Source organism: Nelumbo lutea, chromosome 2, assembly GCF_056320005.1.
Source record: "Nelumbo lutea isolate HS-2025 chromosome 2, American lotus-T2T, whole genome shotgun sequence".
Taxonomy (NCBI): Eukaryota; Viridiplantae; Streptophyta; class Magnoliopsida; order Proteales; family Nelumbonaceae; genus Nelumbo; species Nelumbo lutea.
This window is the reverse complement of record NC_142685.1, coordinates 10432779-10459847: the sequence shown is the minus strand read 5'-3', so window position 1 is coordinate 10459847 and position 27069 is coordinate 10432779. Positions and strand designations below refer to the sequence as shown.

Here is a 27069-nt window from a genome sequence, read left to right as displayed (position 1 = left end):
TGGGGCTGGTAGAAGTGGGGATGTTCCTTCACCTATTCCACTAGATAATGAAGGCTGTAGTGGTGAGGGTGGTTAGAGAGAGCCGGAGTTGAGAGTCTATCACAGGCGATGCAGGCAGGTTGATCCTAGTCATCAGCAGTCCCGGCCAGTTCCAGTTCCTTCCGCGGCTCCAGATCCAAAGCCTACTGAGATACCTCCCATTGTTGCCACTTCCCCTCTTGTGGATGACCTTGATCTCCCTATTGCCATCAGCAAAGGGAAACGACATTGCACCACTTCTTCAGCTCACAGCATCTCGCAGTTCTTATCCTATGATTGTTTGTCTCCATCTTACCGGTCCTATCTCACTTCCATTGCTGATGTCCCTATTCCAAGAACAGTGCAAGAAGCCTTATCAGTTCCAGAATGGAAAGATGCAATGCAAGTCGAAATGGATGCCCTGTTGAAGAATAATACTTGGGCACTGGTTGACCCACCAAAAGGAAAGAAACCGATGGGATGCAGATGGGTGTTCACTGTGAAGCATAATGTTGATGGCTCTATTGAAAGGTATAAAGCCTGGCTGGTTGCAAAGGGGTTCACTCAGACTTATGGTATAGACTATTTGGAGACCTTTGCCCCAGTAGCCAAGATGACCACCATCCGAGTTTTGTTGTCCCTTGCAGCAAATCATTCTTGGCCCCTGTTTCAGATGGATGTTAAAAATGCCTTTCTGAATGGAGACTTACAGGAAGTGGTTTACATGCGGTTGCCTCCTGGATTCTATGATACAGAGATAGGTAAGAAGGCTTGCCGATTGAACAAGGCATTGTATGGTTTGAAACAGTCACCTAGAGCCTGGTTTGATAGGTTCAGATTAGCCCTTGGAAAGTTTGGTTATGTACAGGCCCAATTAGATCATACACTATTCATCAAGAGGGTGGAGTCCTCTCTGACACTACTTGCAGTATATGTTGATGATATTGTGGTGACAGGAAATGACAGTCATGGAAGTCCCTTAAACAGCTCTTTCATCAAGAGTTTGAGGTGAAAGATCTTGGTGCACTATGGAACTTTTTGGGTATTGAGGTTGCTAGATCCAAGCAGGGGATTTTTATCTCTTAGAGAAAATATGTTCTAGATCTGTTGGCGGAAACTGGAAAGTTGGGTGTTAAGCTGGCTGATACACCCATCGAACAAAATCACAAGATTAGTGCAGAGGGCGGGGAGCCTTTTGAAGACAAAGTTATGTTCCAATGGTTGGTTGGAAAGCTCCTATATCTCTGCCTCACTCGACCGAATATCAGCTATGCAGTTAGTGTTGTTAGCCAATACATGCACTCCTCTAGAACTTCTCATATTCTTGCAGCAGAGAGAATATTACCATATTTGAAGAGATGCCCGGGTAGAGGTATACTGCTCAAGAACAATAATCACATGAGGGTGGAAGTCTATACAGATGCCGATTGGGCTGGGAGTGTTGATGACAAAAGGTCTACCTCTGGATATTGTGCCCTTGTGGGAGGTAACCTTGTCTCTTGGAGGAGTAAGAAGTAGAGTGTTGTTTCCCGCTCCAGTGCTGAAGCGGAATACAGGTCAATGGCTAATGGAGTGGCTGAAATCTTGTGGCTGAGGTCACTACTTGAAAAGTTGGGTATTGACTATTGATAGAATTCAGGTCTGCCTTAGAGTTTGGCCTGACTGAGTTCAGTTATGTAGAAGAAGAGAGAATGATAGAGAAAGAGAGAAAGAGAGAAAGAGAGAAAGAGAGAAAGAGAGAAGAGAGAATTCTGGTTCGAACTGAAAGAGTCAACCTATCCTCTCCCATTCGGCCAGTAAGAATTTATATTAATATTAAAACATAACTGAAAAGACCTATGTGCCCTTAAGTTAAGAGCACATATTTCAACACAACATTACAGATCAGCAACATCAATCAAGGTATAAAGACAGAAATACCCCTACGCTAACACTCCCCCTCAAGCTAGTGAGTATATATCATCATATACTCACCAGCTTGTTACATATGTAGTCCACTCTTCCCCGACTCAAACCTTTTGTAAATAAGTCAGCCCATTGATTTCCTGTATTAACATGTGTAGTGTCTAGCTCTCCATTCAGCACCTTCTCCCTCACAAAGTGACAGTCAACCTCAATATGCTTGGCTCTTTCATGAAACACTGGATTCGATGAGATATGAACTGCAGCCTGATTATCACAGTAGAGCTTCATTGGAGTGTTAATGTTGTACCCTACTTCCTGTAGAAGGTTCCTTAGCCACACTAACTCACAAGCGGTATGCGCCATAGCCCTATATTTTGCCTCTGCACTGCTTCTTGCCACAACCGTCTGCTTCTTACTTTTCCATGTCACCAGGTTACCTCCCAGAAACGTGCAATAGCCTGTAGTAGACCGCCTATCAGACATAGAACCGGCCCAATCAGCATCAGAATACCCTTCTATTTCAAGTTTTCCCCCACTCTTGTATATCAGACCACGACCCGGGGCCCCTTTTAGATACTTCACAATTCTCAGAACCGCATTCCAATGAGGAGTCAGAGGTTTTTGCATGAACTGGCTTACCACACTAACTGCAAATGAGATGTCTGGTCTGGTAATGGTTAGGTAGTTCAGTTTGCCCACAAGTCGTCGGTATTTGCCAGGGTCTTCAAACACTTCACCCATATCACTGCTTAGCTTGGTATTTGTGTCCATGGGTGTTTCAGCTAGTTTGGCACCCAACAAGCCTGTTTCGTCCAGCAAATCAAGCACATACTTCCTCTGGCACAGATTAATCCCATACTTGGATCTCGCTACCTCTATCCCCAAGAAGTATTTTAGTTTACCCAGATCCTTTGTCTGAAAGTGATCCTGCAAATAAGTCTTCAGCCTATCAATACGAATGTTATCATTCTCAGTAATAACAATATCATCTACATACACCACCAACAGTATTTTTCCTCCCTAAGAGTCATGACTAAATACAGAATGGTCAACCTTGCACTGTTTCATGCCAAACTTCTTTACCACCTCATTGAACCTACCAAACCATGCTCGAGGAGACTGTTTAAGCCCATATATAGCCTTCCTTAGTCGGCACACCTTACCATCCTCCCCTTGAGCAACAAACCCTAGAGGTTGCTCCATGTAGACCTCCTCGAGTAAGTCACCATGCAAAAAGGCATTCTTGATATCAAGCTGATATAGTGGCCACTCATACATGGCTGCAAGAGAGATCACAACACGAACTGACCCGATCTAAGCAACCGGTGAGAAGGTCTCTGTGTAGTCAATGCCATAGGTTTGGGAGTACCCTTTTGCAACTAATCGCGCTTTCAGGCGTTCAACACTATCATCAGGCAGGTACTTAACCGTATAAACCACTTACAACCAATAGCTTGCTTCCCAGGAGGAAGAGCAGCGAGGTCCCAAGTATGATTATGATGAAGGGCTGAGAGTTCTTCTTCCATGGCACGACACCACCCTGGAGAGGCAAGGGCTTCCTGGACATCTTTAGGAACAATAACTGATGATAACAAGGTAACAAACTAGCGATGGGAAGCGGAAAGGTGAGTAAGAGAAACATAATTAGAAATGGGATGAAGGGTGCAAGTACGTTTACCTTTCCACAAAGCAATGGGTAGATCAATCTCAGATGCCAAGTGGGGTTCTGGTGTCGGATCCGTCGACGGAGATGTTGCTAGAGGAGTAGTAGCCGATGCACGTGGGCGATGTGTATACACATGACGAATAGGTGGGCGTTCAACGGGTGGTGGCACCGGAGGCAAGGATTTGGTCACAACTGGAACAAACTGAGGATCGACAATGGGAAGTGGAAGGGGAGGAGGTGATGAGAAGGAAAGAAGCATCACCAGACCCCAAAAAGAACGGAGTAGACTCAAAGAAACTGACATCAGCACACACAAAGGACCGTCGAGAACCAGGATGGTAGCACCTATACCCTTTCTGGGTCCGAGAATAGCCAAGGAAGATGCACTTGAGAGAACGGGCATCAAACTTGTCGTTCCCAGGACCCAGATGATGGACAAAACAGACACACCCAAAAACTCTCGGCGTAAGAGGGAACGGAGACAGAGGGAAACAAGACCTGAAACGGAGACTGACCATCAAGGATTAACGTGGGCATCCGATTAATCAGAAAACAAGAGGTAAGCACTGCATCACTTCAAAAAGGTTTGGGAACATGCATGTGATGCATTAGGGATCTTGCTGTTTCAAGGAGATGGCGATTCTTTCTCTCAGCCACCCCGTTTTGTTGTGGGGTGTATAATGCCGTGTTGGTCCAGGTATTCTTGAAATGATGAGGATAAATATTCGCGGCCATTATCAGAATGAAAAACTTTGATATGGGTACCAAATTGGTTACGAATTTCAGCATAACATTTTTGGAAAATGGTAAACAATTCACTTCTTTCTTTCATTAAATAGAGCCACGTCATCCTTGAAAAATCATCCACAAAAATGACAAAATATTTGTATCCATTATATGACATTACTTTATAAGGACCCCAAACATCTGAATGAACTAAAGAAAAAGGACTTCAAGACTTTGAGCGACGGATGACCAAATCGGCAGTGCCACTGGAGAGGAGAAAGAGATGACTGGAGAGCTGTTGAAGTTCTACCACCACCACCGTCAAGATAATACAGTCCACCTGCTCATGCCCTCCACCAATCTTCATCCCCGTCTTGAGATCCTGAAAGACACACATAGAAGGATAAAAGTTAATGGAGTAGTTAAGCGATTTGGTCAGCTTACTAACAGACATAAGGTTAAAAGGCAATTTAGGAACATACAGAACTGATGAGAGGGATACAGGATCTAGGTCAACATTACCGACACCACAAATTGAGGATGTGAAACCATTAGCAAGGGTGACAGACTGTGATGTTGAGCAATGAGACAAGGAGGAAAACACACCTGGAGTTCCAGTCATGTGATCGGAGGCTCCAGAGTCAATGATCCAGGGATTGGGTGTAGATGCCAGACAAGCCATACCTGAGTGAGCAAAAGTTGTCGTGTTCTGTTGTGATTGGATAAACCTCTCATATTCATCACGGGGAACACTCACCATCTCTTTCATGGGACCATCTGTGGATGTAGGAGGCAACTGGTCAAATGAATGATTCTCCTGTTTAAAGCTTGAACTTGAGTCACCGGTCGCGGCATGATTGGCCCAGGTTGAGGGAGGGCCATGTAAATCATAACAATAGTTGATGGTATGTCCATCCATACCACAATGAGTGCACTTCCTCAGGCCTGAGCTACGTCCTCTACCACGGGCTCCCCCTTAATCTCTGCTCCCAGTACGACCACCACCACGATTATAAGTAGACCCACCATTGCCACTTCGGCCATATGCAGAATCACTACCAACACCACGGCCAAACTGAGCTCCCCAAGCTCCACCTCTACCACCACGGCTTCTCGATGCAGCAAAGGCCGATCTATCTAAGATATTAGAGTTCTCAGTAGATCCGATAGAAATCCTCCGAAGTCGAGCAAATACCTCTTCCAGGGACGGAAGAGCTGATCCCCCTAATATCTGAGCCCGTACTGGTTCATATTCAGACTTTAGTCCCACAAAAAATCTAGTCACATCAAGCTGCTCTCTCTGTTGTTGCTGAATCTTGACATCAAAAGTGAGAGGATGATAGACATTCAACTCATTACGTATGTTCGTCATGTTGGCATAGTACTCCTCAAGACTCTGATTGCCCTGTTGCAGATTAAAGTACTCTTGATAAAGCTGATAAACTCTAGTTGTATTGTCCTGCCCCGAATACAATTTTTTTGCATGGTCCGACACGTCTTTGGCAGTATCAAGGAACATGAAGTTCACACTAATCCTAGGTTCCATACTGTTCCACAACCATGTGATGACCTGAGCGTCCTCTTGCTCCCAATCTTCATACTCGTGAGAGTCAGAGGAAGGTTTCTCCTCTCTGATATGTTTTACCTTCTTCTTTGCCTTTAGAAAGACTTCAACGGATTTAGCCCAAGGCACATAATTCTCTCCATTTAACTTAATGGAGGTCATCTGAACATTCAGGTAGTCTGTAGGCACCATCACACTAGGTTTATAATCATTACTGTCTCGCATTATGTTATCACCAATACTGCACACTTGCTGAATTCTATTATCACTAAGATCTGCACACTACACACCACTAGGTCATACCTGTCACACTAATTGCAGCACTAATTGTTGTTGGAATGTGTGCTCTTTACACCACAAACCCTGCTCCTACAACTACCTGAAATCTCACCACTACATGATCATATCTCTTCCTTCAACATGCGTAAAGAAACTAGCATAAACCCTAGCACTGACTGGCCGAAACACTAGCAAATGATCTGAAACACACCTCCTATTTAATCCATAAACCAGAACTGAAATCTCTTACCTTATCGCTGAAGTAACACCCATTCGATCAGGAGAGCAGTCCACACACAACAGCCACACACAGTTCGACCCTCTATTCCTCCTCTACTAGGAGAGGGCGATCTCAGAAATCACAGCAACCGACCACATACGACCTGATTGGAGGCATAGAGACCCCCAAGGGAAGAGGGCGATCACTCCTTTTCAGCCCTTTCCCTTATCTCCAATCGAACACAGAAAAAAAAAAAGAAAACCCTAGATAGGGTGCGCAGAGAATGAACCCTAAGCAAGCAGAAATCTAGGCAGATTTAATCTGCTCTGATACCATGATAGATATCAGGTCTGCCTTAGAGTTTGGTCTGACTGAGTTCAGTTATGTAGAAGAAGAGAGAATGATAGAGAGAGAGAAAGAGAGAATTCTGGTTCGAACTGAAAGAGTCAACCTATCCTCTCCCATTCGGCCAGTAAGAATTTATATTAATATTAAAACATAACTGAAAAGACCTATGTGCCCTTACTTAAGTTAAGAGCACATATTTCGGCACAACATTACAGATCAGCAACATCAATCAAGGTATAATGACAGAAATACCCCTACGCTAACAACTATGAAAACCTCTTAATGTTGTATTGTGATAATCAGGCAACTATTAATATAGCCCACAACCCAGTGTCACATCACAAGAAGTGTGTCTTCTGTACATCACATCTAATATGCAGCTCGCGGATATCCTCACCAAGGTTGTACCAAGGAAGAAGTTAGAGACAGACCTATCCAAGTTGGGAATGATAGATATCTACTCCCAACTTGAGGGAGAGTGTAGAGAACACTGATGTGTGTTCGTAGGACAGCATGTGTAGTTATTTGTTCTAGTTATAGTAGTGTCAGTTTGAGTCAGTTTGTTAATTCAGTTGTTATTTATTTCAGCCTTTATTTACTTTATTTATTATGTAAGTACTAAGGGCAGATGTGTCCTTTCCATTATGTACTAAACATAACCTATAAATAATAAGAAAGTGGCAGCGGCAGATTAGTTAGAATCTGTCCTCCTGTTTCTCTTCCATTCTCTCTCTTTTCTCTCGCTCTTCTTCTGTTTTGTAAACCTAAAACCTATTAGGATTCAAGACTGATTATAGTCTTGATCTTCTACTATATGTAAGTTAAGTAATAATAGGAGTGCAAATCAGGGTACTTAGGATTGGAAACTGTTGAGTTTGGGCTGATTTTAAGTTATTGGGCCCAGCTTTGTTTTATTTTTGTTTAAGTTATTTAGTTAGGAAGTTATTGGGCCGTAGGCCCATTAGTTTCTGTTAATTTTAAGTTGTGGCTGTTCAACTACTTAAAGTAGCCACCCTACTAAGGGTATCTTTGTAATCTTTCATTCTTTTATTTAAGTATATAAATCAAGAGGGGTTGGCGGCCAGATCTATTCAATTCTAGCTACATCCCACTCTCTTTTCTACTTCTCTTTCTTTCTCTCTTGTTGAAACCTTTCAGCTTCTTCTACTTTCTTCACAAATCATATATCTGAATCAATTATCAGCAACTTCTACTTGGTATCAGAGCAGGCCGAAGGTTTCTTAAGTTGCTTCGTCATTCAGCCCTAGATCGGCCGACTGCATGATGATTTGAGAGGCTGATCGAAAACCTCAGGTAAGCCTAGTTTTTGGATTTTTTGGTGGATCTATTTTGCCTTGTAGCTGGTCTAGGGTTTCCTATCAAATTTAGGAAGAACTGGAGAAAGGGGGAGAGTCCTATTTTTGTAGGACTTCAATTTTGACCTAGGAAGTGGCACCCTAATTTTTTAGGGTTTCTTGGAGTTTTCTGAAGGCGGTGGTTCAAGTCCCACCTGTTTTGGAGGCCTCTAGAGGGAGCAGCTGCTTCTTCTCTCTCTTCTCCTACTCCCGCGGAAAGGGAATCTTTTGTGAGAGGACCATCTAGGGTACCATAAGGGTGTTTGTGGTGCTTGAAGGGAATCATTTCATATTTCTTCATCTCAAAGTGATTTTCTAACCCTTTTTTGGCAATAATGGAGGGTCACAGAGTTGAAAACAATGGGACAAGGGGGAGAAGGTGTTGGAGACCTTTTCAGGGTTAGGACCATCACTACAATTTAAGTTAGATGGTACAAACTATTTAGAATGGTCACAATCTGCAAAGATGGCCATTGGTGCTCGTGGGAAGTTGGGATATATCACTGGTGAGGAAGTGAAACCCGAGACTAACTGCTCCCGGTAGGTACAGGAAAATTATATGGTAATGACTTGGTTGTGCAACTCTATGCTGTCCCATATAAGTAAAAACTTTTTGTAGGCAAATACAGCTAAGGAAATTTGGGATGGGGTTGCAGAAACCTATTCACAGAGTGAGAATGTTGCTAGGGCCTACTAGTTGAGGAACCAGGTTATTGCTACCAGACAAGGAGATAAACCTATTGTTGTTTATTTTTCAGCCCTTAAAACCCTGTCAGGAGATTGACCGTCTAGAGACAATGGTTTGGGAAAGTAGTAAGGATGCAGCTACCTACCAAAAGCTCTTAGAGAAGAGTAGTCTTTGAATTTCTTCCTGGCCTTAATCCCGAGTATAACATTCCAAGGCATATCCTTTCCAGGGTTAGTGTTACTCTCTCTCAGGCATATGCCTTTGTATTAGGGGAAGAGAGTAGGAGGAATGTGATGATGAAGAATTCGAGTCTTGAGCATTCAGGCATGGTTAGTACTGTGAAACCTAAAAAGAGTGGAGATCGAGGTGGCAATGAAATCAGGAAGGAAGATAAGAAGGATTTGATCTGTGACTACTGTAAGAAGCCTAAACACACGAGAGATACTTGCTGGAAGCTTCACCCTCACCTTGTGTCGAATAGACTCAAAAAAATAAGGGAAATGTTAATATGGCAGTAACTGGTGACTTACTTGGACCCCCTACTACAACTACTTTGGAGTATATCGCAGCTGCTGCAGTGAGGACCAAACTTGAGAGATATGGGCAATTACTTAATCAGCGAGATACAGTCAGCCCTAATCCGTTACCAGGTGGATAGCTAGGTACAGGTGGATCTGGTGGTGGACATTCTATTTCCTTTACTTATATAGGTAGTTCACATGCCACTGCAAACTATGTTTCTACTACAGGTAAGGAGGGACCTCCTTGGATTATAGATTCTGGAGTCTCAGAGCATATGACCCATAGTTCCACTATTTTCTCCTCTTAACAACTCTGCTCTGGTAGAGAGAGTTTCCACATCCGAAGGATCTCATGTTCCCATTGCTGGAAAGGGGTCTGTCAAGATAACTGGTTCTATTTCCCTACCCTATGTTCTCCATGTACTCAGATTGAGTACTAACTTGTTATCTATTAGTAGTTTGACTAAGAACTTGAATTGATCAGTGATTTTTTCTCCTAGCCATTGTGTTTTGTAGGATCTGGTTTCAAAAAGGACGATTGGGAGTGGTCGTGAGGTGAATGGAATCTACTTTCTGGATGCGCTTCCCAATCATCAAAGTTATCATGTTAGTAGGGATTTTGAGTCAGAGTCTGTGGGTCAGATTATGCTTTGGCATAATCTTTTGGGACATTTGTCTTTTACTTCTTTGCGTTTCTTATTTCCAAAGTTATTTGAGTCTGCTAATTTGTCTAGCTTAGAGTGTGAAGGTTGTATGCTTGGAAAACATTGTAGACATTCATTTAAAACTAGTAATAAAAGGTGTTCATTTGCTTTTGATGTTATTCATATTGATGTGTGGGGACCATACCATGTTCCTTCTATGGGTGGCTACCGATACTTTATTTTATTTGTGGATGATTTTTCTTGGTGTTCTTGGATTTACTTGATGAGATCCTGTGATGAGGTACCATCATTGGTTCGACAGTTTCATCAGATGGTGCTAACACAGTTTGGGGTACAAGTGAAAGTGTTCAGATCAGACAATCCAAAGGAATATTTCGAAAAGAATCTTGTTTCGTATCTATCAGAGTATGGAGTAATTCATCAGAGCAGTTGTTCATATAGTCCACAGCAAAATGGTGTAGCAGAAAGGAAGAACAAACACATTGTTGAGATTGAGAGGAGCATGATGATCACATCTATTGTTCCAATTCGATTTTGGGGTGATGCAGTTCTCACAGCAGTCTTTCTGATTAATAGGGTGCCTTCTCATGTTCTTGGATTTCGCACCCCATTCAGCCTCCTTTTTCTTGAGGGGGAGATGTTCCATATTCCTCTCAAGGTTTTTGGTTGTGTTTGTTTTGCTCATGTTCTTGGTCCTCACCGCTTGAAGCTTGATCCAAAAGCAAAGAAATGTGTTTTTCTTGGGTATGCAGAAAATCAGTAAGGGTATTGTTGCTATGACCCAGTCTCTGGGAGTCAGTATGTTACTATGGATGTCACCTTTTTTGAGTCCACATCTTTTTTCCCGAAGGGTTCTTCTCAGGGGGGAGTGTTTTGGGGACGGAAGTGAGCAGTCTATTCCTCTTCCGGTTTCAGTCCCTGTGTCCACTCTTGTGTTTGACCCTCCCATGTCTAATCCTCCTATATCACCTACCTTACCACTTCCCTTGTGTCCTGTTTCTCAGTGTTACTCACGGCAGTGCCTATGACTTCACAGGGAGGTTGATTCCACTACAGAAGAACCCACACCACTTACTATCGATTCCTCGGAGACTCCAAATTCGGTTGACACTGACTCAGGTATTCCTCTTGATCCCTCTGGTGTTTCAGTTCCTATTGATTCCACTAACCCCATTACACTCAGATGACCTGGACCTTCCTATTGCACTCAGAAAAGGGAAGAGAAAGTGTACTGCTCATTGTATCTCACAGTATCTCTCCAACAATGGACTTTCTCATTATCGAGCCTTCCTTTTTTCCCTCGCTCCGTGTTTATACCCAAGGGTATTAGTGAGGCTCTCTCCAAACCTGAGTGGAAGACAACTATGCAGGAAGAAATGGCAGCTTTAATTAAGAATTAGACGTGGGAGATTGTGGATCTACCAGAGGGCAAGGAGACTGTTGGGTGTAGATGGGTTTATACAATAAGGCAGATGGAAGTATAGAAAGGTATAAGGCTAAACTGGTTGTGAAGGAGTACACTCAAACCTCTGCATTGATTACTTAGAGACTTTTGCACCAGTTGCAAAAATGACTTATGCTCGGATTCTTCTCTCTCTTGTTGCTACATATTCTCGGCCCCTTTTCCAACTTGATGTAAAAAATGCCTTTCTTAATGGGGACTTGCAAGAAGAAGTATATATGGATCTTCCTGTTGGTTTCTACAGTGATGCTAAAAAGGGGAGGGTATGCAGATTGAAGAAGTCTCATTATGGTTTAAAATAGTCTTCCATAGTGTGGTTTGACAAGTTCAGGGAAGTCTTGATTGCTTTTGGCTATACTCAGACTCAATCAGACCATACTTTGTTTATGAAGCGAAAGGGGTCCCTGGTGTCAGTTTTGATAGTTTATGTGGATGACATTGTAGTTATAGGGAATGACCTGAGTGAGATTGACAGTTTGATGAAGAATTTGCATAGAGAATTTGAAATTAAGGATCTTGGGGATCTGAGGTATTTTTTGGGCATTGAGGTCACAAGATCAAAGCATGGAATTTTTATTTCTTAGAGGGAAGTATGTTCTAGACCTTTTACAAGAAACAAGGAAATTTGGAACAAAGGCAGCTAGTACTCCTATTGATCAAAATCACAGAATTAATGCATCAGAAGGTGAGATAGTGAAAGACATTGGAGGATATCAGAGACTAGTGGGGCGGTTGCTATATTTATGTATGACAAGACCAAACATCTCTTATGCAGTGAGTGTGGTGAGTCAATACATGCATGTCCCATGAGTCCATCATTGGGAGGCTGTTGACAGGATTCTTACTTATCTAAAGGGACACCCTAGTAGAGGAATACTATTTGCTGACCATGGACAGTTGAAGCTAGAGGCTTACGTAGATGTTGATTGGGCAGGATGCCTAGATGACAGGAGATCTACATCAAGAGTTTGCACTTTTGTTGGAGGCAATCTAGTTTCGTGGAAAAGTAAGACAGAGACAATTGTGGCAAGGTCAAGTGCAAAAACTGAATACAGAGCCATGGCACATGGAGTTTTAGAGCTTCTCTGGATCCGTTCCTTGTTAGGAGAAATTGGTATTGAGGCAGAAGAACCTATGATGTTGTATTGTGATAATCAGGCAGCAATTAACATTGCCCACAATCCAATTTAGCATGACAGGACAAAGCACATTGAAGTGGATAGACATTTCATAAGAGAAAGGGTGACCTCGGGGGAAGTTTTTCTTCCATACATTGCTTCTGATTTGCAGCTTGTTGATGTTTCTTACAAAAGGTGTTACAAGAAACAAGCTAGAGCGTGATCTACACAAGTTGGGAATGTGTGACATTACTCCCAACTTGAGGGGGAATGTTGAGTTCCGGCCGATTTTTCCCAATTGCATTACTTCAATTAGCTAATGTGATGTTAAAAATTACGCATTCTTGATTATACGAGCCGCCTTTATACCAAGCCCCTCGAGGCAAGCCCAAACAAGTCCATATTAGGGTCTTCAAATTCGCTCACTTTGCTTGTTCACCGAAGCTCTAAAAACCCCATATTTGCCAATGTTTCTCATTCATTCATCTTAATAAAAGATATTTTTAGAAGACATTTAAGACCCTAATATGGAATTATGGACTTGTTTGGGCTTGCCTTGAGGCGACCAGGCACACTCCTTTTGAAAATACTTCGCCTGGGACCTAGACGAGGCACATAACCCTAAAATGCGCATTTCATGTACACATACCCTAAAATGCACCTCGTCTGTGCACCTAGGCACACCTTTTAAATCACCAAATGAAATACTAGCAGATGATATCTTCATGTTCTGTGCTGCATTAAAGATCATGCATCAGAATGCCCTCTCCAGTCTCCACAACCTAGCTTTCATTAGAGTTAAGTTCAGCAAATCCAAAGCAAAAAATATCACCTAAAAGGTTTCCATTTTCATGAGGGACATTATGGCATTTGTCTAAACATTTTTTGGTAGACAAGGTGCACTCTTTTGTGCTCTTGTTCAGTTGTTTTGTGACTTGGCAAATGATCTATTCTATGGTGTCTTACTGATGCTATATATTTGTTTTAACTGTTTATTAAATACTAGAGCACTTTATCCCTTGTTTATCAATTTGAAGTGCCACACAGCACTCTCCAGAGTGACTCTGGCTATAGATAGGTCAACCGTGAAGGAAAATTGACTTCCTTGAAATTTCATTAGTCACTGAGATTCAACACACCTCCTGGTTCCAACTCTGGCTTCAGGACATTGCTCTATGGGTCCCCACGGTTGGACTGGAAATCTAGGAGAAATTTGTACCCTCATCTTAGTGTGTTGATGTAATAGCTTATTTGAACTTTATCTTTCCAGCTCTATAAGATATTTTTTGTTTCCAGTAAAAGATAAGAAGCTTCTTCAAACTTAGTTTTCAAGCTCTATAAGACAAGAAATTCTGCATATGCTAATCCTGATAGTTGAGTTACATTTGATTGTATTGATGATTCATCACTCTTGACTCCTTAATTCGTCCTGTGTTGGATTGTTGATACCGATACCAGTATCATTGAGTTCTTGTGTTCTTTTCTGCATGGACACAGGTTGACAATGTAACATCCATTCAGAGAAAAACTTTTGGTTTAGCTCTTTCAATTATTTTGACCTTGAGAGTACCTCAAGTCCTTGATAAACTTGATCAGATCCTCAGGTATCACTTTGATGCACTATAACATGCCATGAGTTAATTAATTATATATACCAGCATTCCTGTTTTTTAATTCATGTAGTGTCACTTACCAAAGCAATTCATGTAGTGTCTGTACAAGTGTGATATTGGGTGCAAGTGAAGACTTTGGTGAGGAAGAGTCAAGGTGAGATCTCCTGCATAGATTCTATCTTTATCAATTGGTATACTTCTGTAAATTTTAGTGGTATTGAAGGGTTAACAACTTCACTCTTTCAACCTTTTAGTTATAATATCTTTTTTTTTTCTTTGTTCTAAATGACAGTGGTGATAACATTAGCTCTACTGAATCTCATTGTGAAGGCACCATTTCAAGTAAAGAACTAAGGAGGAGACAAGTAAGATTTCTTGGATCTTTTCCTGACCTTGGGGGTTATAGGTCAATGTCCTTAAACTTTTCTTACTATAACTTTAAATGATTTTTTTTCTATCATCAGATAAAAGCTTCAGATCCTATCAAACAGTTATCACTGGAGAGTTCAGTAAGAGAGAATCTTCAAACCTGTGCTGCTCTTCATGGAGATTCATCTTTTAATGCAGCCATCAGTAGAATGCACCCTGCTGCATTTGCACAAGTACAGAAGGCACTGAAGATGCCATAGGCAAGCTTGATTCCATATGTAGCTGTTCTTTCTCACAGCTTGATCAGATTTTTCTTGTGGTACAGATTATTCCATCTTTCCATAAATTGCAAGTATGTGGAGGTAAGTTACTTGGAACCCTTCTCATGCAGTCATATGATTCGTAAGTATATTAAGATATATAAGTAGCTTTACTAAGTGCAATGTAGTCTCATCCAGACCATACAGTCAATAACTTACCCACTCTATGGATCATAGTTCATCGTCACACCATATGAGTCTTGCCTGAGCTATTTGAATTGGCTATGTGAATAATGTTTCATTGTAGTCGGTAGTCACTGTAGGCCATGTCTCATCTTGAAACTTTTATTGCCCAGATACAGCAAGGGCACAGCTTGGCAAAGTGCCAGATATTGAATTTACACAGTTGATATATCTGACATTTAGTGGCACACTAAAATAGGTAGTCGGGTATAGCTTGAAACTTTTGTCTTGAAATATATTCTCTTGCCTCAATAAATGTCTTATAGACTGCACTCCTTTTTGACGTTTTAGTGCCTTCAATCCTGAACCTGTTCAATCCTTGTTGATGCATTATTAGTCTCCATTGTACACAACAAAGCCATGTCACCGTTTTCTCCCTTATTATGTTACCCAAATCTTCTCCTAGTGTGATTCCTTTTTCAATCAAATGAAAGATCTTTATCAAAGAAAAATTGTGGAGATTGTACAAGTGGACCAAGGCAGTGATAAAATTAGTAGACAATGGGATCCACCTAAACATTATGTTCACTCTAGATGTCGGGCTCTTGCCTCCCTCTTATTATATGCCTTATACTGTGGGAACCTTCGATTGTTCAACAGCCTGTCAGACTTCTGGAGAGATTAAATTCTCTAGGGTTCATGTTTATAAACTAAGAAAACAAAGTCAAAAGAGAACAAGCAGAAACCCAAAACATTTACAGCTTCTAAAGGGTTCCTTGAATCAATCAACTTCTACCCGTCCCCCCAAAAGGCCAGGTATTTTGGTAAGAGAGACTTCTATATATTATTACAATATTGCCCCTCTAAGGTAAGTAATAAGATGAAGATACTATGTTATAGGAGTGTACTAATATTTGAGGATGTAATTGCATCTATATATAGCCCCTATTTTCACTCTCCCCCTCACTGATGTGGTGACATAAGTTTATCAGCATTAAAGGCATGTCTGGTTCACGTGATCATGTCATTGTTTAGTACTTAAATTTATTAAGTGGGGGACAGGAATCATATCAGTAGTCTTTTGCCATGTAACATGAGTTGCTAAACTGCATTCAAGAATGCCCAACCATGTACGTTAATCATTTTAAAAAATAAGATAAAAGGACGAAACCAATTGTTTCCCTTCCACATGGGGCTATTGGCCTAAGATTAGAATATTGGGAGAACTACTGATATAGGGATGCGAGGATTGAATCGAATTGGATATAGTTATATACAAATTTGATACATTTATATTCATATTTATAAGGGGATCTTATCCAGGCCATTTCGTTGACAATGCTGGAAAGGGGGTGTTTAAAGATTAATATGACCTGACCTGTGCGGGAGACCTAGTCTGTGCACCCCTTCCCTTCCCATTCATTTGTTAAATGTTGATCTGTTTCTTTATTGCATCTAATCACTGCATGTTTTTCCAGGTAGAGAACGTTCAAAGCGTTATGCCCTAGAAGGTTGGCTCTGAGATGATGAAGGTTGGATTCTCTCAAGGATTGATGTTTTGGTTGCATATTATGTGTTTTATTTTATTTTTCCCCATTTCGGTAATGTGGTTTATTCCATTTTTTCTAATTTCAATTGTTGAAAAAATACTGAAATGAGTGCAGCCTTGATGTGGTAAACTCTGTAAATATTCGGTTGACCTTCTGCCCTGGTATTTAAGGCTTGGAGGTCAAAAGGTCACAGGTGTTTTACGGATGAGTGAAATTTTGCCCAAAACAATAAGGAATCAGGAGTTGGCTTTGCTGCTTGTATCAAGTACGCTAGGTCCTATCTTTTATCAAAAAAAAAAGAACGCTAGGTCGTACCATTATTGTGAACCTTCCAATTCCACCTCCGGTTAGGGGTGTCAATTGAATTGGGTTTAGTCCAATCCGATCCAATCTAATGCAAGTCCATTTATAGATCAGGTCCAATCCAATCGAATGAATGTTTTAGACCAATTTGGACCAGTCTAATTAAATGTCTGGACCGTCCAATCTGTTCAAATTCATTTTGATTTAGATTGGTTTTAACCCAAACTCGATCCATTGACACATATTCTTATCTTATATTAATAGACCAGATATTTGCTTAATCCAATCCAATCCAATATAAATTTGTTATGGATGGACCAAGTCCAATCCAATCTGATAAATATTTTGGACCAGATTGATCTGATCCAATGTCTTGTTGGTCCGTCCAATTCATCCATATGGGGCCAATCCAAGACTGGTCCATTGACATCCTTACTTCTGGTGCATAATGTGTATATGTACACAGCGACTTCAAAATCTTTTTATAGGGGTGTCCATGAAAAATAAAAAAATTGAACTGAACAGAGAAAACCAAACCGCAAAATGCGGTTAATCGAACTAGTTGGTTTGGAATTTTTGAAAAATCAAAGGATTGGTTCGATTTTTGGTTAACCTATAAAAAAAACCGACAAGTATATAAGTTAATGATCTATTTTTAATGTCATATTTTCTATGTATTTTATATGAATATATACTTATATTATATTTATAATGATCTATTTACAAAATATATTATATATTTTAAAAATATTTATAATATATTATATATCATTTATTATTTATAATATAGTATTATACATATATTTATATAATATATATTATAAATATAAAAAAAACTGAAAAACTGTATTCTAATCGGTCAAAATTTGAAACTGGCGGATCGGTTAACCAGTGGTACCAGTTCGGTTTCGGTTTGGCGAAATGAAAAAAATTGGTACCATTGGTTTGGTTTACAAAAAAGGGCCATGGTTCGGTTAATTGATCCATGGACATCCCTATCCTTTTATGCTAGTAAAAAAATGAGAACGTTGGGGATCATCTTAGTTATGTCAATGTCTGTAGAGAATCCAAAAAAAGGAATTGGGATTTGCTCCTCACACAGGGTTCTTCACAGGCACATCCCATCATGTATTGGGGACATCTCCCATAAATAATAACATATAAGTACAAAAGATGTTCCCAATGGTGGGATATGCTTACGCAGTTGGTGTGAGGCATCATGTGTGATCCAGTCTCTAAAAAAACAAGATGTGAACAATATCACAAATGAATCAGGCAGTTGATCTCATGAAACATGTTGGATCTCATAATAGATGTCTTGTTCGAGTGAGGTGATATCAATAATTTAATCTCTGCACTTTTTTGTTCGCTTTGCAGATGCCAAAGATGGCTTTAGTTGACACTATTACCCTAATAATCATTTTAAACCATTTGATCATCTACTAAGAATTATGAAATGAAAAACCAAGGTTCAAAATTTCGCAACATATTGGACTATATCAGTCGATACGTATCGTTCCGGTATAAGTCCGATACAAGGAACGCATAGAAATTATTTGTAGTGTTCCTTGTATGTATTGGTCTTTATCCGACTGTTTCGGGTTTGTATCGATCGATACAATTCCAAAACAATCTGGTACAGGCTATTACAAGTCCACTTCTCTCTCATTAATTTCATTAAATTATATTTAGGATCGAAGTACCTCTCATTAATTTTATATTTACTCCTATAGTTAAGTGCAATTTTTTTCTCATTAATTAGTTAATTACTCGTGTAATTAATGCATAATTTTAAATTTGAATTTCAATTTTAACGCCTAATTGGAATTCTCTTCTCATTAATTCTGTTAATTAATAACCTTCTTTCTCATTAAATTCGTTTTGTTAGTATAAAACTACAAACTTAGCAATAGAAAGATTCAAACCTTGGATATTAGGCTTTAAGCCTTTAACAACTAGAGATTCACCACTAAGCCGCACCCATTTGCTAGTTATAAGTTTATGCATTTATTTTTATATAAATTTTCTTTTTTTTAGTGTATACTTATCAATAAATGTTAAAATTAATTATTAAAATTTATGTATTAATAAATATTAAAGAAAAATTATATTGATTGTTTTAAAACTAATATATATCAAATATACATTTTAGTTTTTTTTTTCACGTTTTAGTTATTCCATCATTTGTGAATAGTTACTAAGTGTGTCCCAATACCTTGAATTTTATATAAACCATTAAATTATAGTCTTTTAGTTTTAAATAACTTATTTAGAATCATATAAAACATGTAACTATCATTATTAATATATTTTTAAAATTTATTTGAGTTTTTTAGCATAGTTATGGGTATCTTGATTTTTCGCCCGTATCTATATATATCCAAAGCGTATCCCAATACATCTCTTAAAATTATCTTTCTAATACAGCTTGCGTTTCCGATACCTTATACCCTTGACAAAAATAGAATCAATCAATAAATCCCTTTTTTCTGAGCTTTCTTAGTAGTTCTAAATCAGTGGAGATAAAGTTCAGTTAGAATCTTACAATGGGGGGGCTTACTGGCTTAGAATTGAAATCTGCTCCTCACACAGGGCACCTCACAACGACCTCACATGCATATCTCACCATGTATTGGAAAATCCCCCGTAAATAATAACACAAATACAGGAGATGTTCCCTATGTACGTTGGATGTGCCATGAGGTCAGTTTGAGGAGCAGACCCAGTCTCACTAGTTTTATAGGATATGTGGTTCTTACCATCTACAAGACTTGAGAATCCCATGGTGAAGCAATTGTTTTTCTAAAACAAATGAAGTACGTATTTTGGAATTGTTGAAGTCATGAACATTTTCATCATCTTTTCATCTGGGAGCCTGGTCTTTTATTTTTTTTTTGGGGGGGGGGGAGGGATCTGAAGCCTGCAGTCCCAGTAGTTAAATAATAATGAAGAAAAGCATACAAGATTGGCATTCTTCTGGGAAATTTAGGATCAACACGGTCTCATTACCCAGCGGAGAACGGACCTTTTCACCTGTAAGTAGTAGCTTAAAAAAAGTAGAAAAAAGCTCTACCCGCATGACGGCACGAGAATGGAAAATAGGATCAGAAACCGGCCAGGAGGATCGATGAGCCTATTGGTACATCCGGCATTACTTGTGAAATCGTGTGTTGAATGGTTTTCACGAATTGGTGAATGGTAATGGACCTAATAGTCCCTTAGGCACATCATCCAAAAAGATATTATTGTTTACATGATTTCAGTCCAAAACATCGGAAACGGCATGGCATGCTGAGATTAGCGTTTTCATCGGCTATGGCAATAGCTAGAGATTAATCTTAGTAATGTTTACCATTTAGAAATATAATTTTAGCGCAGACAAATTGCAGACCTAACTCCTAAGCGGCCAAGCCCTTTGGGAGGGGGGAAAGAAAACACCATAAGACCAAGTAACGAACTATCAAAAACCCTAACCCAATTGCCGAATCCTCTCAATCTCTCATGAAACTCTCACAGGAACAGCGTAACCCAGACCCCCGACCCTGACATGCATACTGGACCCCAGTCCGATGACCTTGATAAAACTTATGATCGACTGACACCAGTTCAGAACCAGATCCCTTGACTTGACATGCATACTGGACCCCAGTCCGATGAACTTGACAAAACTTACTGACCGACTGACACCAGTTCCACTTTCACCTACAGATCCTTGTCCACTCAAAGCTAGCTCTTCTTTAAATCGGACAATTTGTATGGAAAAGTGGACAAAATCACCACCTCAGAGGGCAACCCAAAATATGCAAACTCCCTTCCAGCAGATCTAAGCCGAAGAAATCGGCTCTTCTTTCTTCTTCTCGTCTGGTTTCGCATGCTCACTATCATCTTCCTTCTCCTTCGATGCATCAGTTTTTTCTCCAGCTTTATCCTCAGTTTTTTCCTCTGCAACACTTAACTTCTCAATAAGTCCAGCAGTTGCAGTTGCTTCTTCGTTCTCCTCTTTCTTCCCTTGGGATTCAGCAACCTCTTGAACCATTTCCATGAAGGTCTTACAGTCTGCAATAAAAACATGGCGTCACTAAAGTGTCTAATGTGCATACAAACAGAACTCTAACGCTGATTAAAAATATGGCACCATGATATGATTCACCAGAATAAAAGCAAGCATGGCACCATAATACACTAGAAATATAAAGAATTAAAGAAATTACATAACTCTTTTCACACCTCATCCTGAAGGCTTTCTGGCATTTTTTTTAACACCAGAAAGTTTCCAATTTCAATGGATATTGTTTTTAACGTGTCTAAATGATAAACCCACACGCAACAGAACAGCCAACTCGATCAAAGTACAGAAGCAAATAGGACTAATACTTCAAAAGTTTTTTTATTAATACAACCTGATTTTAACATGCTGGACAAAGACAGTATGTATACTCTCATAAGGATTTGAATAATTGGATTTCCACTGATTCTATATCCCCAATAAGTGGAATAGGTTTCAGACGAGTGCAATTGTTGAGCCCTCCTAACCCTACATGACCAATCAATCATTAAAAGATTAAAAAATAAAGAAAATAATGCCAATGGAACGAAGAAATGTTAAAAAGTTCAATAAAGACGGAAGAGCAAAAATATTGCTTGAACAAAATTGTTTTGGAAAGATCCACAATAATACAAAAAATAAAGACAATCTTTTGATGATGATAAAACCTTTAGATAGAGAGAAAGAGAATCAGGAAACAAGAAAAATATTATTGGAACTTTTTAACCCAAGACCCTTTAGATGTTAGGCCATAGTGGGTGGAAAGGGGGAGTGAGGCCAAATAACAGAAAAAGGATCCATGATCCACCCAATCAGATTTATGGCACAAGCTGGCCCACCTGAGAAGTGGAGGGAGGGAGGGAAAGGCAAAAGTTGGATTCACAAAAAGTTGAGGGTAGGCCGTTAGTATGACGTATAGGAATAGAAGGGTATATTTCAATGATTTCGTCTTGGTGCAACAAAATATACAACCTAGCTAACATGCATTTATAATGGTACAATGGTCAGGCTTGTAGAATATTATGGTCAAGTTCTTGATGTTTCAGATTGCTAAGAACTCAAACAAAGCGAAACTTCATTATAAATTGAGTCAAACTTCAACAACCAAAACCTATCCTATCCATGGAAGACTAACTGCACATAAATTGTTCACACTAGAAACAATCAAAATTGCACCAACAATTGAAACAGACTGTGCCCAGAGCCAGCTCAATCCTAGCATATCTAAGGGTAGAACCAGATCTTCTGGGTTTGAGGAGATATTAGAAAGTAATAAGATATCAAGGGATTTTTTCTTTCTTTTTTTTTTACAAAAGAAGGGAAGGGAACTACACGAGGAGATTACAATCTGATACGGCAAAGCAGCAAAAACTAAGTAAAAAAAAAAAAACAGGAAAAGAATCCCTACCCAAACCAGATTTAGCCAAAAGATCAGTCATGAACTTCATGTAGGAGATAGGCGAGCCTCCATGGACCTGTCTCATCAGATTTAGCCTAAGCAAACGCATTCCTGGAGTACCCTCAACCACAATAGAAGAAGCCTGAATAAAGCAAGCAATCCGCATTCCAGTAACAAGCATAGTTGTCAAAGCAACGCCTAGGCAACAATGCACCCTTAGAGGCTCGCCTTCAAGCAGTTTTGTATGCTGTCATAAAATACTATTATGTTCTTAATATTTTGAGATTCTAAATATAAAATAGAAACTATTAAATTAAAACATTCATTTTGTGTGTTTATATATTAATTTCTTATTTGTTAGGGTTTAATCAACATAGGCATTGCTAACTGCTGTATTTTTTTATCAACTGCTGTATTGAACACTCAAGGACTTCAAAACCTGAACCAATAAAGAACTTAAAATTTTGTCTAATCAACCCCTTTTCTTTTCTTCTTTTCCTATAAAAAAAATAGGGTTTCAGCCCCTGTATTTTTTAAATTTTCTTTTCATTCTTCTTTTTTTTTCTCATGAATATGTTGATTTTCTATACTTTAATATGAAGTTTATACTTTTATGAAAATTATGGATAGTTATTAAGGAAATATGATTATGGAACCCAGGGAACTACCCTAGGATAGATGTTTTTTACATTGAAAAAGAAAAAAAAAATCCATGCGCCTAGGCAACTCTCTCTCTCTCTCTTTTCTTTGTTCTCATTCTCAGAATCTCAAACTCAGGCTCACTTGATTTGGGAGAGTTTTCTAACGAGAAATTCGATGAGAAGAAATGGATCAATGCAATCTGCCAATCTCGGCACCCTCAAGACCCAGTGTAGAAGCACTTGGCGGATCTAGAAATGAAGTTGCAAATGATGTCCAAAGGGATTGCTGCGTCTCTGGAGGAGCAGAGCAGTGCCTCTCCTTCAAGTCCCTTGTGCTAGTTGTGATGTCATTCGCCTCCGCAACGGCGCCATCTCTCTCTGGAATTCTATCACCGTCATCTTACTCAAGCTCAAAAAGGTACCCAGATCTAGTGGTGGATTCAAGCTGAGCCGAGCCAAATAGTATGAGGCTCGAGCTCGGCTCGTCAAGGTTGTATAAGGCTCAAGCTCGAGCTCAAGATCGTTTCGAGCTAGAACATTGAGCTCGAACTCGATTTGAGGAAAAATACTTTATAAAAATAAAAAATTATATATAAAAATAATAATTTTTATTTGATATTTAAAAATTAAGAATTATAATATTTTTATTATATATATTATTTTCTATAATTATATATATGTATATTCGAGCTCGACTCGCGAGCCTCATGAGCCAAGCTCTATTAGGCTCGAGATCAGCTCGTTTATTAATCGAGCCTCTAAATTGGGCTTGAGCTCGGCTCGAAGCTCAGTTAAAACCAAGCTTTTTACGAGCCGAGCTCGAGCAGCTCGTGAAAAGCTCGGCTCGTTGCCACCCCTACCCAAATCCATCCTCTATTCTACTAAATTCCTCATCTTAGTAGAATTTTAGTTCGTTTAAAATAGCAGATCCAAAGTGGAAATTTGGTGGCATTTCTCTTTGGTTATTTAACGCAAACAACCTGAATTGAATTTGTTGGAGATTGATTTGTATCCATCCAGCCCACTTTTTACAAAAAAAAAAGGTCGGGCTTCGGGCCTTTTATGAGGGTCGGGCTCGGGCCTAAAAAAATCCTATTAATGAAGAGTAAAAGCACGGCTCGACCCGACCCATGAACAGGTCTAGTGACAAGCCCCCCCCCCAATGTTTCCTAGACTCGCCTTGGTGCTTTCAAAACTATAGTAACAAGGGCTTGGACCTCTGATTCCGCAAGCAAGTATTATGAGGTGTTTCTAAAGATCATGAAAACCAAGAAAATATATTTCAGGTAAATTACAAGCACCCACCCTGTACTTAGGGAGTCATGATACTTAGCACCCCAAACATTGTTCTACAATAAAGACCCCCCCCCCAATTCTAGCACGTCGCCTTTGTTGTTGCCATTCCCTCAGTTAAACATGGAATATTCCCATGTCATTGTTATATGCAGTTTATACAAATTTACAACCCCAAATTAACCTCATTATTTTGTGAGACCATTTTTCCCTTTTAATTTAGTTTTTCTATAACCCAAACTCTTGCATGTTTCCCTTAAGCTTCTCTCAACAAAAGCTGGTAGCAACTTACACCCTTGTGGAAGTGCTGCTGATCAGGTAGTCCATCTTCAATGCTATGAACAAGTGGTTCATCTTCATATTTGGATTTATCCATAGGTAGTTTGGCATCTTCTTTGACAAGGGTTTCATCCAAACCATGTGGAAAGACAGTAACGGTCAATAGAAGATATTATTCTTTAGAATAGGTATTTTAGTATTTTTTTTTCCACTCACTGTTAGTCTATAAAATCTCAAATGGACAATTTGGTAATTTCATTTTCACCATTAAGGTATCAGAAGCAAAGTGCTGGAATCTATAAGTACAGGGGTGTCTTTGTTGCAAAACAAAGAGGGGGGGGGGGGGGGGGGGGGGCTAAGTAAACCTACCTTACCTAGGTACTAGTCAGAAATGTTAACACATGGTAAGAGTCAATAATGAGATTTCTAGCGCTTTATGTTCAGTCTATAAATATGAGTTCTTATAATTTCATTTCTTAAGGTTCTGAATAAAGTTATCCTTTGCTGAAAGATCATAACAATTAAAAAACAATCAGTCCGCTAACCACCAAATCCCTCTAATTTAATTTAGGATGAATCACAAGGAAAGGTAGCACCTAAAGACCACGTCTCCTCACGCCCTCAAAAAACTAAACCCGTAATCGAAGCCTTCTATTGAAACAGTTGTTCTGTACACCAGGCTAGATATTAACTCAAAGCAATATTTACTAATGATTAATATCTAAAATGAAAACCCACAACAGCATAAGATAAAAATAAATAAATACATAAAAACAATAGCATACAAGAAAAATACCCGATCAGAGAAAAACTTACTTTCAACGGATGCAAATCGGATACAAAAAAGTTCATCCTTCAATTCACCATCGGAAAAATCAGTGGCGTGCCAGACGCACGACTTTTCGTTCCCAGCATACTCTTGCACCGACATCGTGGGCGAAACTGTGAAGGCCACAACGAAAATCAAATATAAATCAAAATAAACCAAAAAACGCCGATCTGCAACCGAAAGAAGAAACGCAAATAATCGCGACAATTGGAGTAAGAAAACGACCTAGATGATTAGCGCAGATCTTGAGAGTCTTCGATTGCCGCATGACCAACCTGACCTTCCCCGTTTCTTTGTGCTTCAAAAGCTTTACAGTTCCAGTGCCTCTTTCTTTCCATTGACTTCCATCTTTGTCGAACCGGTAAAGCTTCGCTTTCCTGCATGTTTGTCCGGCAACACAGAAGCAGACATCGAAAGAGAATCAAGCAATCGTCATACAAAAATGAGAACAAAAAATAAAGCACTGGAAAGGAAACAATCGCAAACCCTAGAAAGCAAACAAGCGAGAGCTTACAGATCAAGAATGGCATCCTCTTCTTCTTCACCAGTGGTGATGGCGACTTCTTCGAGCTTGACAATTGGAGCAACCTGTGCCCCGGTATCTTCATCTTCGCCTCCTGCAGCGGCCTCGTCGTCTTCTCTGTGCTCGGGATCGGTACTCGCCATTGCAATCGAAAGAAAGAGAGAGAGTGGTGGGGAGAGAGAAGTTCCGCTAAACAGGGAGAAGAAATACAGGAGATATAACTGAAAGGCCGAGATTCCAAGCTTTATATAGTGATCACAAATGACTGCAGCAGAAAAAAGTTAAGTGGCAAATTTCTTAAAAGAAACCCTAAGGTTTAATTGAATAACGCTAACCTTATTGTAGGACTATTGTCTTAAGAGAAAATTAATCCTACAATTTGTTCAAAAACCCATAAAACTTTAGTATATTTTAAATTAGGGTAAAATAGAAAAATCTCCCCTAAAATTTCCGACAATTATAAAAACCTTTCGTTTAACTTTATAAAAATCTGTCTTTTATTTTCAAATAATCGATAAAAATCTTTATTCCGTTAATGATTAAGACGAAAAACGTTAAAATGATGATAATTTTTTTCAAAACCTATTTTACCCCTCCGGCTGTGATCACAATAGAGATTGTCGGTGACGGTGTGCTTCGATCTTAGGCATATCAACCCCATCTCTTCAAGTGATGGGATTTACTCCTCACAAGTGGGCTCTTCACATGTACATGTATCGTGCATTGAGAACATCTACCGTGAATAATAATTAATAAATACGGGAGATGTTTCCAATGTGTGTGAGGCGCCAAATGTGAGGAGCAGATCCGGTTTATCTCTTCAATCTATTCAACCCGGGGAGATTCCAAATGTGGGCCACAACAAACAGCAATCCCCATCTAGTCTCCTGCGAGGGAGTATAGACCGTAATTAATCTGTAAATACCCAATTTCTTCCTGTCATCAAAAGAGATCAATCACCATCAAGGAGATCGATCAATCGTTTCAATACTAACCGCGTTCTATATCTAATATCCAATGGCCATATTCTCTTGCATGAAGCGCTCGCTCATTGTCGTATGGTAGAACGTTTGTTCACAAACAGTAATATTACCATATGAGGATCTATCTACTGTACTTGCATTTAATTGCTGACACATGTCCCATTACACGTGTGATGAAACACGTGTCACAAATTAAACGCAATTGTACAACAAGTATAGAGAATCTGAAACTCAAAAAACTAAAAATGGAAAGAAGTTGGAGAA

General features: G+C 39.6%; 2 protein-coding genes and 1 long non-coding RNA gene across 5 annotated transcripts in view; 1 reads left to right on the top strand and 2 right to left on the bottom strand.

Annotated features, from left to right (window-relative positions):
• Nucleotides 1–16775, top strand: part of LOC148868506 (ARM repeat superfamily protein) — a 96827-nt gene extending 80052 nt beyond the window's left edge. For all 3 annotated transcript variants that reach the window (XM_088969289.1, XM_088969288.1, XM_088969290.1), the window contains 5 exons: nt 14033–14139; nt 14246–14302; nt 14441–14513; nt 14613–14879; nt 16439–16775. In XM_088969289.1, the coding sequence (XP_088825415.1) occupies nt 14033–14139; nt 14246–14302; nt 14441–14513; nt 14613–14777 (402 nt within the window). In that variant the 3' untranslated portion in view covers nt 14778–14879; nt 16439–16775. The remainder of the gene's footprint in view (nt 1–14032; nt 14140–14245; nt 14303–14440; nt 14514–14612; nt 14880–16438) is intronic.
• A 3364-nt stretch (nt 16776–20139) lies between these two features.
• Nucleotides 20140–26547, bottom strand: LOC148868504 (ran-binding protein 1 homolog b-like). Its single transcript, XM_088969287.1, has 5 exons — nt 26414–26547; nt 25814–26087; nt 25525–25676; nt 25287–25412; nt 20140–20869 (listed from the first exon to the last, which is right to left on the bottom strand). Exons 1-5 carry the CDS (start codon nt 26481–26483, stop codon nt 20637–20639), a joined length of 855 nt encoding a protein of 284 aa, XP_088825413.1. The 5' UTR covers nt 26484–26547; the 3' UTR covers nt 20140–20636.
• Nucleotides 21176–22405, bottom strand: LOC148868505 (uncharacterized). The gene is made up of 2 exons (XR_016107127.1): nt 22267–22405; nt 21176–21347 (listed from the first exon to the last, which is right to left on the bottom strand). It is a non-coding gene; the product is annotated as an uncharacterized LOC148868505 (long non-coding RNA).
• Nucleotides 26548–27069: the final 522 nt, after the last annotated feature.

Bases quoted from the DNA above. Each gene is read 5' to 3' on its own strand.
- LOC148868504 (XM_088969287.1), bottom strand. From the start codon at position 26,483: ATGGGGTTGATATGCCTAAGATCGAAGCACACCGTCACCGACAATCTC. The intron at 26,088-26,413 runs GTAAAATAGGTT...TTTCTGCTGCAG, and splicing joins TTGTGATCACAGCCGGAGGG to TCATTTGTGATCACTATATA. The intron at 25,677-25,813 runs GTAAGCTCTCGC...ACAAACATGCAG, and splicing joins GAGGATGCCATTCTTGATCT to GAAAGCGAAGCTTTACCGGT.